We start from the raw sequence: 13,695 nt of genomic DNA on the forward strand, positions 1-13,695 counted from the left end.
GAACTTAAACTTATCAACTTATATATATGCTAAAACTTATACATTTAAAAATATTTTTTTTTAGGTAAGGGGAAGAAAGAAGGGATACAATGTTTGCACCATTTGTGCAATGTGTGCAGTGTGTGTGTGTGTGTGTGTGTGTGTGTGTGTGTGTGTGTGTTACATCTCGGGGTTGTAGGGAGAGTCCATCATCCAGGCCATCACCATCTCTGCCATTAGATTGTAAGCAGAGGGGGAGAGTCCACCCGGCTGGGGTCCGTAAGGGCTGGGCCAGGCGGGCGGAGCCGTGAGGTCATCCTGCTGACTGTCACCCACGGGCTCCTGGGGGACTCTGACCTGGATGTCCTGCTGCCAGAGGAGAGGAAGAACTAGGTCAGACTAGTTCAGCTACAGCCTTTAGATATATGATGGATCAGAATAGACTGCTTACCTCCAGCTGGACACCCTCCAGGCTGGCTGGTGGAGTAGAGGTAGAGGGCTGAGGACTGAGGCTCCTCTCTGACAGGACAGCAGCGTCCTCACGGAATCTTCTCTCCGGAGGCTCCTCAGAGGATCTGAAGCTGCTGTCCTGCTCCCTCCATCTCTTCCTGCTCCCACCAGCCTGTTAGTGACACAGACAGATAGACAGAGGTGACTCCAACTGTATTATTACTACACTGTTAATAATTAAACAACCACCAGAAGCCTTTTTTTTTATCATGGCAGAGACTCAATGAAACAAGTAGACTTACTTAATACATTCAATCATTACAAGTCATTGTGATTTAAACATACTGGAGTCATATTTTTGAGTGAATTTGTAAAATCAGCTGCTTTAAGTGGCACTGTAACTTTTACTGAACAGCTACTTTGGCCACAGCAACATGTATCTAATGTTTGCCCAGGTGAAATATATATATATATATATATATGTATATATGTACTTAAGTGTATTTAAAATGTATTCAAATATTGCAATGTATGTTTCAAGTACATTTATATGGATGTGTACTTATTGTAAATAGACTGAAATCATGAAATACTATTATATTTTTTATATATTTTTACCACACTTAGGTTAAAATGGAAATATAGTGTACTTTTTGGTAAAATTAGTTTAAAAAATGAGTTAAACCTAACCCAAATGTACTTTTACTCTCTTACTAGCACATTTCATGTACATTATAAGTGTGATGTAGGGTATATTTAAGTAGTACACTTTGTTTCTCCTTAAAATACATTTATAGGAGTTTTCAAGTACACTTAGTCTATAGGAAATGCTCAAGTGGTATTTACTTAAACCACTTGAGCATTTCCTCAATGCTCAAGTGGTGTATTGAGCATTGAGGACTACTCCATGACATTTGGGGACATCATACAAGCACTCCCACTGGTCTCTGAAGTAGCAGCCGCACATCCAACTTACTTATGACTTAGAGTAAAGCACAACGCACCGTGGCGGAACCAAACGCATAGTCGGCAAAATGACACGTCATCGTCCAGACGGATTGAAGATCTGCAGGAGGACAAACAATCAGTAGATCAGCTGCCTGTAGTACAAACAGCTGCTGCTCCCAGGAGAAGAGGAGAGGACGATATGAGGAGTTACACTTCTTTAAGCAGGAACACATCTTAACAACTTGGATCTGTGACGTGACTGGCTGCCATGGCAACAGTGGAGAGGAGGAAGTGTAATGTCTTATGTAAACAGATATCTTGTGCTGGGTACTGTTTGTACAGCAGGGACACATCAGGGATGATCCTGTGATGTTTGATCTGATGATCACTGATGATGAAAATCTTACTTCATACTTGATGTCCATCTCATCCTCATGAACTGAGGCTTGGCAAGAACAAAGCTTCTCTCCTCTACATTATCTCCACTGACTTCCACAGTAAAACTTTACTAGATACTCTTCAGGTCAAATTCAAATAATCACTTTAATGTAAGATAAAGGAAATTAAATAACCCCCCTTCTGCTAATATGTTTAATTTCTGTGATACTGAGTCCATTATGCAACCTTCAGTCCATTGTGATCCACTGTGTCAGTCAGAGGATACAAAGGCAGGATCTGAACTCTAAAGTGACACTAATGACCCCATAACAACAACTGAGCGATGATTTTATTTTTGCTACTTTATAACTTTACAGAATGTTTTTTGATGTTGTTTTAATGTCAGTAAAAAGTATCAAGAACTATTAATTCAAGTCAAATAAAGGCTCAAAGAGTAATAAATGAATGTAAAACTTAAATAATTGATTAGTAATAATGATTTTGATTGGTTTATTAATCAAATTCTTTGTTTTTTGTTGAGCATTAATGCTTCTTTTTCATGAATGTTCCACGTTCACACACTGTAGATATCATCAGTGGTGGAAAGTAAATAAGTTGTCAACTTTATTTACTTCTTCCACCACTAGATGTCTTAAAAAAGACAGTTTCAGTGTCTACATTTGTTGCTTTCAAACTTTCCCTATGTTGCAACATCATACTTGTACCAGTGTTACCAACATGACACTTAAAGTGACTGTGAGTGTTAATTTTCCCCTCAATCCTACATAAACATTTTATAATATGTAGCCAACATATATTCACTGATGTTATGGACAATTAACCTGATAGTCACTGAAATGTAATAATTATTGTTACAAAAAATAAAGACACCATTCCTTATAATAATTCAAATAAGCATCTAACAGGAATTACACTTTTACTGTCTGCATCCCAGACAGGAAAGGTCAAAGGTCAAGTGTTTTACCTTGGTGGTGTCGGTGCTGCTCTGGCTCCTGGAGGGCTCTCTCCTCCAGTAGACGTGGTCATGGAGGTGAGTCGGCACATCACACATCTGTAAACATTGATGTACAGATTAGAATGGGACTGTACCACAACACAACTCGAGTGAACAAATTATGATGATGATGATGGTGGCAGAAGGAAAAGAGGGACTTTAGCATTAAAAAAGACTTTAAAATTGAGACATATCTACTTGATTTGACTCATCTGGATGACTAAAGCTTCATATTAGCTTAAAATAAACTTTTAAATACATTTTTTCCACAGAAGGAGGACTGTGGATTTAGTCCTCCATCATTTAGATTAAAAGTGTATTATGAAGGGATGTTTTCTAATGGTCAGTATGAACAGGAGGAATGATTACAGCAGGAGAAACCTGCTTTAGTGTAATGTGGGCGTCTGATTACATTAATCATGACAAATGCAATAACAGTTTTTCTGTTTTTGCAGCACTATCACTTTAAAGTTGACATAACTACACAAATACTGATCATTTATAAATTGTCTAATAAAGTTATGAATGAGGGCTTTATCTTGATGAAGTATCAGTTTGAAAGGAGAAACTTTGGCATCTTTAAACCATCAATTTGCAATTTACAAGTTAGACTGAAGTGTTGAGTGTTTCAGCAATTTACTGAAGCTGTTTAATAAGCAATATTTTATTTTTGAAGGACTTTGAACACTTAGGCTACTGTCTTCACATGTCAGCAGTGTACACAGTGATTTTTTTTACTTTAGTATTGTAGATGTAACATTAGTTTCAATGTTTCACTGAACAAACTTGACACTGCATTAAAGTCAGTAGCTGCTGTCGAACATTCGACGCCTCGACGCCGAAATTCAGCTGAGGCTTCGAATAAAACGGCTGAAAAAAAACAGTGTTTTAATGATGTTAAACTGCTACATTCTCACATTTTCCATGATGAACCGGTAACAGAGTCGGGTAGAGGTCACTGTGAGTTTGTAAATCGCTGCTAGCTTGAACAGTTTTTCAACAATCGTCGAGTGAAGTTTTCTCTCCAAAGTTTCAGAGTGAAATGATGATTCTGGAACAAGTTGGTCAAATATAGACGCTCCATAGCAACCAACGTCCTGCGTCATTACTAACGTTAAACTGACTTCATTGGAAATTCATAGTATTTATTGTTTTATTGACATTTTTTATTGAGTTATAGAAATAATAGAATATAAAACATGTTTTAATTAATTCCTCCACACCGCTATTTTGTTCGGCATCAATTTCATTAACTATACAGCAACATTTAGGCTGTTTGTTTATGTTAAAACTATGCGGCCGTAGCAGTTGTTAAACAGTATTGTTGTGTTTGTTCGCCATATTTAAGTATTTTCCAGTCAGTATACCTTAGCTAAGCAGGTGAATAAAGGTCTGAAACATATTACCAGTAATTTACAGTGGTGTAGTATGCCAAGTGCAATATATACTATCTAATGATAGCTGTATGTAAACAAGTATGTTGGCAGCATTAATTAAAATGCCCTTGTCAGTTGTAGCAATTTGGACATAGCTATTGGGTGTAATTATGTTCACCATGACAGCTGAGCAGTGTACTGTTTAGTTTTTTGTTTGTTTGTGTTTTGCATATCTTTATTGAGTCAAGTATACAGTACAGTGTTAACATGTTTAAAGTGCTTGTGTATACAACTTGAGAATAAGGACCACAGTTGAAACCAAGGATGGAAAGAAAATAAAGGTCAAAATAAGGGAAATAAACAGTTACATAACAATCTTGTAAAGCTGTAATATCTAGGAAATTAGTTTTTGTTTGGATAAAAAGATAAACTAATGAATCAAATACAATTGCAAGCCAAGATTACTGTGGTATTCAGTGAATCCAAACAATAATTTTCTTCCAAAGTAAAGAAAAGTGAGTGTAATATGATCAGCAATACATTTACTCCACATCTGTACAGTGTGTGAACAAGACCAGAACAAATGTACCAGCGTTTCTCTGAGCAGTGTACTGTTCTCCTTTGTTTTTACTGAAGTATCCCATCATGATTTTATTGACAGGACATAGGTCAATGGATGCAATGTTTTAGGTGTTGACAGTAAATGATAAGAAGATAAATGATGGGTTCTAAAGAACTGCAGCAGCCAAGTTAATACTGTTCACTTGAAATGTCAAACATTCATTATTGTAACACATTATTGTATTAGATCATCTGTTGTTAGTGAATGGTTCAACTCCTCTATGAAAGTCTTGTTTCAGGTGTTGCAATGAATGAGTGTTCTAATTATGCCCAGAGAAAGATGTGTGAACTGGAAGCGTCTTAGACACGGTTGCTGGGGTGGATCATCAACTCAAATGCAATCAGCATTATTCATGTGAGCATTAGTTTGAACATCTGGAAAGTGACACTGCAGAACATGACAATAAGATCCCTTTTTCAGTAAAGGTAAACATTGATTCTGATTTTTTAAGGTAAGTTTGGTAAGAGGTGTAAGATACTTATACTTCCAACATTAAATGTAACTGAGTTTTTCATATAATTGGACTTGTAGCAAAATAAATACAAATTTCATACATATGTATATTGTGGTTTTCTGTCATGTCAGTGCTGTCTTTGGTCTTCTCCTTGTTTAAAACACCACTCTCCCTTTTGCTTCATGTATGGTTCTTTCTCTAAATTGTAGTTTCTTAGGTGAGCAGAGGTGTTCCACCCTGATGGATTAAAGTACAGACGCTGGATGAACCAGCTGAAAACCTCAAAGTTAGCAGTTACTGTGCCACTTACAACGTATATTAACTGCTGCAAATAAAGTGTGTGTGCAGGCTAAGCGATAATAAGTTAAGAGAGACTACCGATGCAAAATTAGAAAGAATATAAATAATCATGAATAATAAACTGAATATATAATATATATTTTGGCTGGGAATGTGCACATATTCATATTTTATAAAGTATATGCAGTGTTCAAATAATAATAAACATAGAATTATGTTAATGTATCATGTTAAATGTTGCTGGTATTGTATTCTCATGGGAAACCAAGTTTGTATCCACTATATGAGCTCTATATTCATATGATGTTTGGTGTATGTTTCCTGTCAAGATGCATGACATGTAATCTGTCACCTCTCTTTCACATCTCACACCCACAAAACAGATAAATACTGTTTTAGAAAAGGCAGTGAAGAAGAAGAGCAAACGCATTCTCTTCCTGTTTCTGAGTGGGACCGACATTTTGGACAACAAAACCAAGGTGTGTGACTAATTTTTTATTTATTTTAATGGCTTATGAAAGGGAATTCATACCAACTCTTATAAAAATCAAGTGTTTGTAATGTCTAGCAGTGCATTTTTACTGTTTCTGTCTCCTCTTTCTTGTTCTTCTTCAGAATAACATGCTGCAGACAGAGAGAGAGAGAGAGAGAGAGAGAGAGAGAGAGAGAGAGAGAGAGAGAGAGAGAGATGAGCTGGAGAGGTAAATTATTAATTAAATCCAGTCCCTTTGTTTTGTGCAGTGTTCTCCATCAGGACAATCCTTCAATCAGAATGGTGGAACACAGAAAAAAAGAGGTGGATGAACTGTGGAGTGAAGTAAATGCTGGAGTGGGGGAAAAAAACCCACAAAATAAACTTTCTGATGTTGTGTTATGCTCCTTTTGTTCAGTATCTAATTCTGAAACCACTGCAGGTGTTTCCTGCATCCACAGCAGTAGAGGGCGGTAGAGTGCAGCAGCTGCTCTCCCACCACAAGCAGCTGCGTAAAAATACTGCCTTCACTTTCTCGGGAAACTTGAGTGTCCTATTTTTTATTTTTTTTATTTTTTCCTATTTGAAAAACCAAAGAAAGTTTTAACCACGTGGAGGAAGATGTGATTTGAAATGTTGGCTGAATTTCTGTATGATTTGTGTTAATCGTATCTCGTAAGAACTAATAAACCATTCAGTGTCAAACATACTAGTAGAATTGTGTGTAACGGCAAAACAGCTGGATAATAAATATAACTTGCATGCCTGACATACTGGGCGCTGTTGTTTGACTCCATAAATTTGACGTAATGTGGCTACTGGACGCTATAACCACTCTTGGATGCGCCAAGGAGTCGTTTCGGATGATTGAATATTGGATAGAAAAAGTAACGCAGGACACGTGAAGGCCACACAGACACTGGTGTGACAGAAGGCTGCGTGTGAGTGTGCGCGCGCGTATATGAGTGTGTGTGTGTGCTGGTGTAAATACGACTTTGTGATGGCAGTTTTGACGCCTTCAGTCTGAAAGGTAAGCAAAGTGTGTGTAATGAAACCAGCAGCTGCTTTAACTACCGCTACAGACGCTTACAGTCTGCTGTAGTTAAAGGCTAACTTTTACAACACCTGTTAGCACGTCAGCTAGCACAGGGACAGATAATTTAACGTCATTATACTGGTTATTATTGGCAGACGCGAGGCCAGTCTCTGTAAATCACAGCTGCCATTTTGCCCCTGATTCAGTTTACTCACATATTGTATTATTTTTTCCCAATGGCTCGTTCTCGTCCACCTGCAGTTGGGGCGTTGTAGTCGGTGTCAAACTCCGGTTTGACCGTCCGCAGGCGCCATGGGGAACCGGTGGACTCGCAGCGGCAGCAGCTTGTCACTCCTGCCGGAGAGGCAGAGCTCCGGGCACCGGGGAGAGGATAGAGACTCCGATAATGACTCTTTGGATGGGCTCGGTAGACGGGAGGACATAGCAGAGTTCCCGTACGTGGAGTTCACCGGGAGAGACAGCATAACATGCCCGACATGTCAAGGCACTGGACGGATACCCTCAGGTGAGAAGAAAGCGTTCAAACACTACCACAGCAAAGTATACTTTTACCTTATTTATACTAATACAGGTGCAACAATTAACACTCATATTCAGTATCAGACGTGTTAAAAAGAAGTGCGGTCATGGGCAGGTTGTCACAGGCTCATCATGTAATGTTACAAGCTGCCAATACTATTACTATGTATGGAGCCTTAAAGGACAGTTCCACAATTGTTCAAGTCTGTGTTAAAACAACAGAAGCCCAAATGAACATTGAAACATGTTTTTCTTCTGTTCATACTGACCATTAGAAGATCCCTTCATAATGCCTCCTCCTTTTGTGTAAAAAATGTATTTAAAAGTTAATCTGAAGCTAATATGAAGCTTCAGTCGTCCAAAGTCCCTCTTTTTATGACTATACTTCCATACAGCTCAACAGGTAAACACTGTCCGGGGAAACACTACAAGGGAATTCCTCATATAAGCATAAAATGACTGTTTGGACACCCTGTGGATTTTGGACCCTATTACTTACATTGAAAGCACATTTGAAGGAGAAACGATTACAGCTAGGAAATCCTCTTTCACCGTTCATATGATCAGCTGACTGTTGTTTGAAGACACACCTGAATAAGAATACAAACTTAACATTTTTAAGCAATGTAACATGATGAATATATACTTAATACTTTTGACACAGCTTCTCTTGCAGGTTTTGTCATGCATCCAAAAGTATTTAAGGATAAACACTAATCGATATGTTACATCACTTGTTATCACTTTTTCTGATAGGTCAAGTGAATGAACTGGTCGCATTGATTCCATACAGTGACCAAAGGCTACAGCCCCAAAGAACGTAAGTAACCAGTTACAACATATACTGTAACATGTATCATTATTTTTATATATATAAACATAGAACCTATATTTTCTTTGCTGTAGGAAACTATATGTTGTCCTGTCGGTTGTGGTCTGCCTCCTGGCTTCCGCGCTCGTGGCCTTCTTCCTCTTCCCTCGCTCGGTGGTCGTGGTGGATGACGGGATTCGCTCGGTGACCGTGCGCTTCGACCACTCCAACCAGAGGGTCCTCATGAACATGACGGTAGGTTTGTGCAAACGACACATTCCGCTAACAGTTAAGATATGTGTGGTGGGAGAAATATCATGTGATTAAAGCCTTGCGTAAATGGTAAGTGATGGAGTTTAGGAGCACAGCCTTTGGCTTGCATTTGACTTCCATTGTTATTTTCTTCTTCTGCTATGTTTTTTGCATTGTCAGCACTTTGCCATGAGCTCATAATGTCCTAGGACTGATAAAAATGTGATCAGCATCATCACGACTGCTATTTTATAACTGTGTCAAAGATGTAGAACGATGTTGACGCCTGAACTAGAAGTAACAGAGTCTAATTTAAGCTGTTCTCCTTGTCACTTCCTGTGTGTGTGTGCATGTAAACGTGCTGACAAACACACCCAGCACCAGAATTTCAATTGAGCAAAAACAGGGCGGGTGTACTTTTAACCACACAAAAAAAAAGTTGCGCAATGTTTGTTTTAATTTCAACATGTACTTTTTCATACTTTATTTACTTTTCTTTCTTTCAGAGCACGCTGAACTTCAGCAACCCAAACTTCTTCTCGGTGCTCGTGCAGAGCGTGAACTGTCAGGTTCTCTACATGAAGACGGTGATCGGGACTCAGCAGCTGGACAACACCACCACCATCCTGCCGCTCAGTGAGAGACAGGTACAGAGGTGTTAGAAGCACACAGATCCTTTACCCAAGTAACATGGACAATACAACAATGTAAAAATACTACTTTACAAATAAAAGTCCTACAAAAAAAATGTAAGTAAAAGTACTGCAGTATTATGAGTGATGTAGTATGCAGTATTACAGTAAAAGTAGTGCAGTATTATGAGTGATGTAGTATGCAGTATTACAGTAAAAGTAGTGGTTTGGTCCCTCTGACTGATATATTATTATATATGACATCATTAGATTATTAATAGTGAAGCATCAGTGTTAGAGCAGGATGTTACTTCTGTAGCTGCTGGAGGTGGAGCTAGTTTACACTACTTTATATACAGTTAGCTAGTTTAGTACAGTGGTTCCCAACCTAGGGGTGGGGCCCCTCCAAAGGGTCAGCAGATAAATGTGAGGGGAGGTGAGATGATTAATGGGAGAGGAAAGAAAAAAAAACTAAGTTCTGATACACAAATGTGTTTCAGTTTTTGGACTTTTTCTCTAATCTTTTTTGCTGAAATATTGGATCATTTGAACATTTATTGAAATGAAACCATGTGAGAAGTTTAGAGGGAAACATCACTATTTGGTGGAGCTGTTAACAACTCATAGACATGTGAAATGTGAGCCTGACTACACACTGCTTTTTGTAAGACGTCAAAAGACAAAAAGGTTGGAAACCACTGGTTTAATATTTAACAATGTGTTGTATTTAAAAGCTTGTTATATTATCCATTGTGTCCAATATTCATCTGAAAAGTAACTAAAGCTGTCAAATAAATGTAGTGGAGTAGAAAGTACAATATTTCCCTCTGAGATGTAGTGTAGCGTATTAAATGGAAAGTACCTGAAAAGTTCACCTAAGTAGTACAGTACTTAGTTGTTTTCCATCACTGGCCAGGAACAAAAGCACAGTGAATATTGTGTATTTGTGTACATAATAAACAGTATCACTGTTGCTGTAGAGACAGTACAGCTTCCTTGTACAGAGTTCAGTATACAAAGAGAGCGTCATCCTCACTGTACAGCACATTGTAGGTGTGCTGGCTACAGGATGTGGTCTGTTAGATTACTGATTGAACACACCGATGTAAAAAAAAAAAACAGCAACAAACTGAGTATAAACAGGAAAAGGTCACATCACCTCTTCACCTCTTTGTTTCACTGCTTATCTGATCTGTGTGTTAGTCATTGCGTAACTCCCCTTTCAGCCCATGATAACACAGGAGTGCTTTGTTTGTGTTGTTTCTCAACCTTCTGCAGGTAAACTACACCGTCAGCGTTGAGATCGGCAGCAGCGCAGCATACGTCTAGTAAGAGCCTCTGCTTAATCTTTATCCAAACAGCTGATAATCACTGTAATGTAGAAATCTTCCAAATATGTCCGCAGAGTAAATGACAAAATGAGTCACAAGTCATTACAAGCAGCTAAAAGCTTTCTTTGTGTCTTTTCCCAGTGCCTTCTGCACCATGCCCAGCATCAAGGTCCACAACATTGTGGTGTTTATGCAGTAAGTCTTGTTACTTCTGTTATTTTCTCTTAATCAGTGTGTCATGCTGGTAACATCAAGCAACAATGTTACACAAACCACTTCCTCTAGGTCACTGCTTGTGTGAAAATTCTGATCACTTCTGAATCATACAGCAGAGAAGATGTGTGGGAAAAGATGCATTTTTCATTCATTTCTGTATTATCCCGCGTTGTTTTCAGGACGGCGGTGAAAACCTCATACATGGTACGAACCTCCCAGAACAGCCTGGAGGCCTATCGCTACATAGACTGCGGTTCCAACACCACGTACCACCAGAAAACCCACCAGCACTGGCACCATTCCTCCAACCGCTCACCAGCCACATCCCTCAGCCCCCCTCTGCTGTGACGGGGGGGAGGGGGGAACCACAGTCCTAACAGAGGAAGGGATGGATCATTCAGCACACACTTCCCAGACGGATTTTGCTTTTCCTTCTCGCAGATGGAACCACCAGCAGAAGCAAAAAAAAACCCAAATGGTGCTTTTTTTTCTCTCTCTTAAGCTTACACAGAACAGTAACAGCTCGTGCCATTGAATGAAGCGTCTTCCTTAACAAGTATGGGCAAAGAAAGGGAAGAGAAGAAGGGAATCGAATGTTTTTCTCGCCACGTGGAACGAGGGCAGCTAGGTGATATTCTGCTTTGCTTACTCATCACCTCTCAAACTATTTCATAACTCGCTGACCTCATGAGTCACATGAGGCAAACGAGTGAGTCACCGACAACGAGCTCTCTCTCTCTCTCCGGCCCTGTTTTGGAAGCAGGACAAATGTCAAGAGAGGGAAAGCTCTTTTTCTTGTCTTAAAGGGATCACGGTTGACATTCCTCGCTGACAATGAAGCTCCAGAGTCGGCGATCTTTAATTTAATTAACCCTGCAGAGCTCCCGTCTGCGTCTGCTGCATTCTTCAGCACAGCCGGAGCGACCTGAAGACACTTTAACACTGCGTAGACTGAGAGGCTGCTGATGTTTTGGAATTAATATTTAATGCAACTGCAGGAGGGATCATTTAGGGATTGTGTTTAAAGTATCTGGAAAATGATACACATTGATAAACTTAATGCTTTTTGCTGTGTTATTTAACTAAATTTGAAACTGGCATTTACAAAATTTGGACGTTTTTAAACGAGTGATAAAGTTACTCCGGGGTACCTCTCAGCAAGTCTAAACACACTGATTCTTTTTTTTTTTTTTTTTTTTTAGATTTAGGATTTCCAGATTTGCTTGAAGGCATCAGCAAAGCTTGTGTGTTGATGTGAGCCTGAGAGTATTCTGGTTAGTGTTTTTTTATTCATTGACACTCCTAGCTAAATTACTGAAAAGCACATTTGTACCTCATATAATATATTCTGTTGAGCATCTGCGTACAGTCCAGATGTGCAGCATGTCCTGCCAACAGCATTTAGACATGGAACAGATAGAAGATTGACTGAGAACACACTAGATTTTACACCATGTAACATCTGTATTCACATCTGTGTATTTAACTCAACTCCTCTGTGGCTTAATCAAACCTTGGACGCTTCCGCAGAGCATTTCAAACCAGTCAGTAAATGATCTCAGAGAGGTTGACTGAAGCTTTACATCATCACGTATTCTCAAATGACTCTGTATATTTATAAGCTCCACTTCCACCATAGAAACAGGTATTGAAAGAAATTGATTTGACTTTTTTAAAAGGGAAAGTTCTCTGTACATTTTTGCATCATGAAATGATTTTACCTAATTTTTTTTTTTTTTAAAGGGCAGTATATATTTTCAAGTTCTAAAAAAAAGTCATTCATGTGGATTGTGAATAAATAAAATGAATAATAGACACCAGAATTAGTTTGTTGTTTTTTTAAAATAACCAACCCAGACACATTTTAGGTACCACATCATTTTCAGTTTAATTCTATTCTTCATTTTTTTTGCATACAAAATAGCAGAATATCCTTTTCAAAACAAAACGCTTCCTTTTTTTTTTTAAATGTCTCATACGCGGTCCTATAGCTGCATGTGAAAATATATTACTACATAATATAAGAGATCAACAGAGAAAACAGACCACAATATATTATCGCTGTAATACAAGTAGTGTTTTTTTTTTCTAGCTTTTTACCAAAACAGGCGACACACTAAAATAAATGTGTAGTAAAAAATACAAGAAGCAATAAGTACAAAAATATAGCTGGATAAAAAGCTTATTAATACAAGAGTGCTTTGTCTTTGGTTAAGTACGTCTGTCTTTGCTTGTGTGTGTCTCCGCTCTGTTAACTGTGTGGATAAGTGACAGTCGTGCATGTGGATGAGTTTAATAATGAACGCGCTCACACCAAACGAAAAGCGTGACCCGGTGAATGAACGCCAAACATTTCACGGCAATGGTGCTTTAACACTGTACGTCCTTCCTCGTCGAGCTTTTTCCCCGTTTTCACTTTCGCGTTTCTTTAAGAGTCGGACGTTACCGTTTATCCACCTGAATCCCCTTAACGCACCAAAACCCTTCAACACACACACACGCTTCTCCTTCTCTCTTTCACACACACACACACACACACTGGTTAAAGTTTAAAAGAACCTCACATTCGTGTTTGCTTTCGTTAGAGAGTTATTTCTCTCGCTCGCTCCGATGATTAAAGTGTGAATGGAAACAACAACAACAAAAAAAACATGATTGTCAATTGTGATTACATGTGTTTGTGTATGTTACATGGTAAAGGTGCTGCAGAGTGGCTGTAAATATGCTGTACATACATCTGGATACCTGAACACCTCTACATATAGAAACTAAATTACATCATCATCAGGGCTTTGGTCTCTTTTTTTTTTTTTTTAAACCAAGAAAAATACAAAATATAAACACCTGCTGTTTGTTTTTAATTATGTGTGAAATGTTGATCCT

The 13,695-nt window shown here is 38.5% G+C and overlaps 1 protein-coding gene across 1 annotated transcript; it reads left to right on the forward strand.

Annotated features, from left to right (window-relative positions):
- The first annotated feature begins 6,944 nt into the window (after window positions 1-6,944).
- On the forward strand, window positions 6,945-13,625 carry tmem106c (transmembrane protein 106C). Its single transcript, XM_062427944.1, has 8 exons — window positions 6,945-7,024; window positions 7,292-7,556; window positions 8,327-8,390; window positions 8,477-8,636; window positions 9,140-9,280; window positions 10,544-10,593; window positions 10,738-10,791; window positions 10,992-13,625. The coding sequence occupies exons 2-8, from the start codon at window positions 7,343-7,345 to the stop codon at window positions 11,158-11,160; spliced, it is 852 nt and encodes a 283-aa protein (XP_062283928.1). The 5' UTR covers window positions 6,945-7,024; window positions 7,292-7,342; the 3' UTR covers window positions 11,161-13,625.
- The last annotated feature ends 70 nt before the right edge of the window (window positions 13,626-13,695 follow it).

The sequence above is a fragment of the Scomber scombrus genome, chromosome 10, assembly GCF_963691925.1.
Source record: "Scomber scombrus chromosome 10, fScoSco1.1, whole genome shotgun sequence".
NCBI classification, from domain to species: domain Eukaryota; kingdom Metazoa; phylum Chordata; class Actinopteri; order Scombriformes; family Scombridae; genus Scomber; species Scomber scombrus.

What these genes read in the sequence shown, in the direction of transcription:
- tmem106c (XM_062427944.1), top strand. Translation starts at nt 7,343, where the DNA reads ATGGGGAACCGGTGGACTCGCAGCGGCAGCAGCTTGTCACTCCTGCCG. An exon ending in GGGTCCTCATGAACATGACG is followed by an intron (nt 8,637 to 9,139) that starts GTAGGTTTGTGC and finishes TCTTTCTTTCAG; the next exon opens with AGCACGCTGAACTTCAGCAA. An exon ending in TGCCGCTCAGTGAGAGACAG is followed by an intron (nt 9,281 to 10,543) that starts GTACAGAGGTGT and finishes AACCTTCTGCAG; the next exon opens with GTAAACTACACCGTCAGCGT.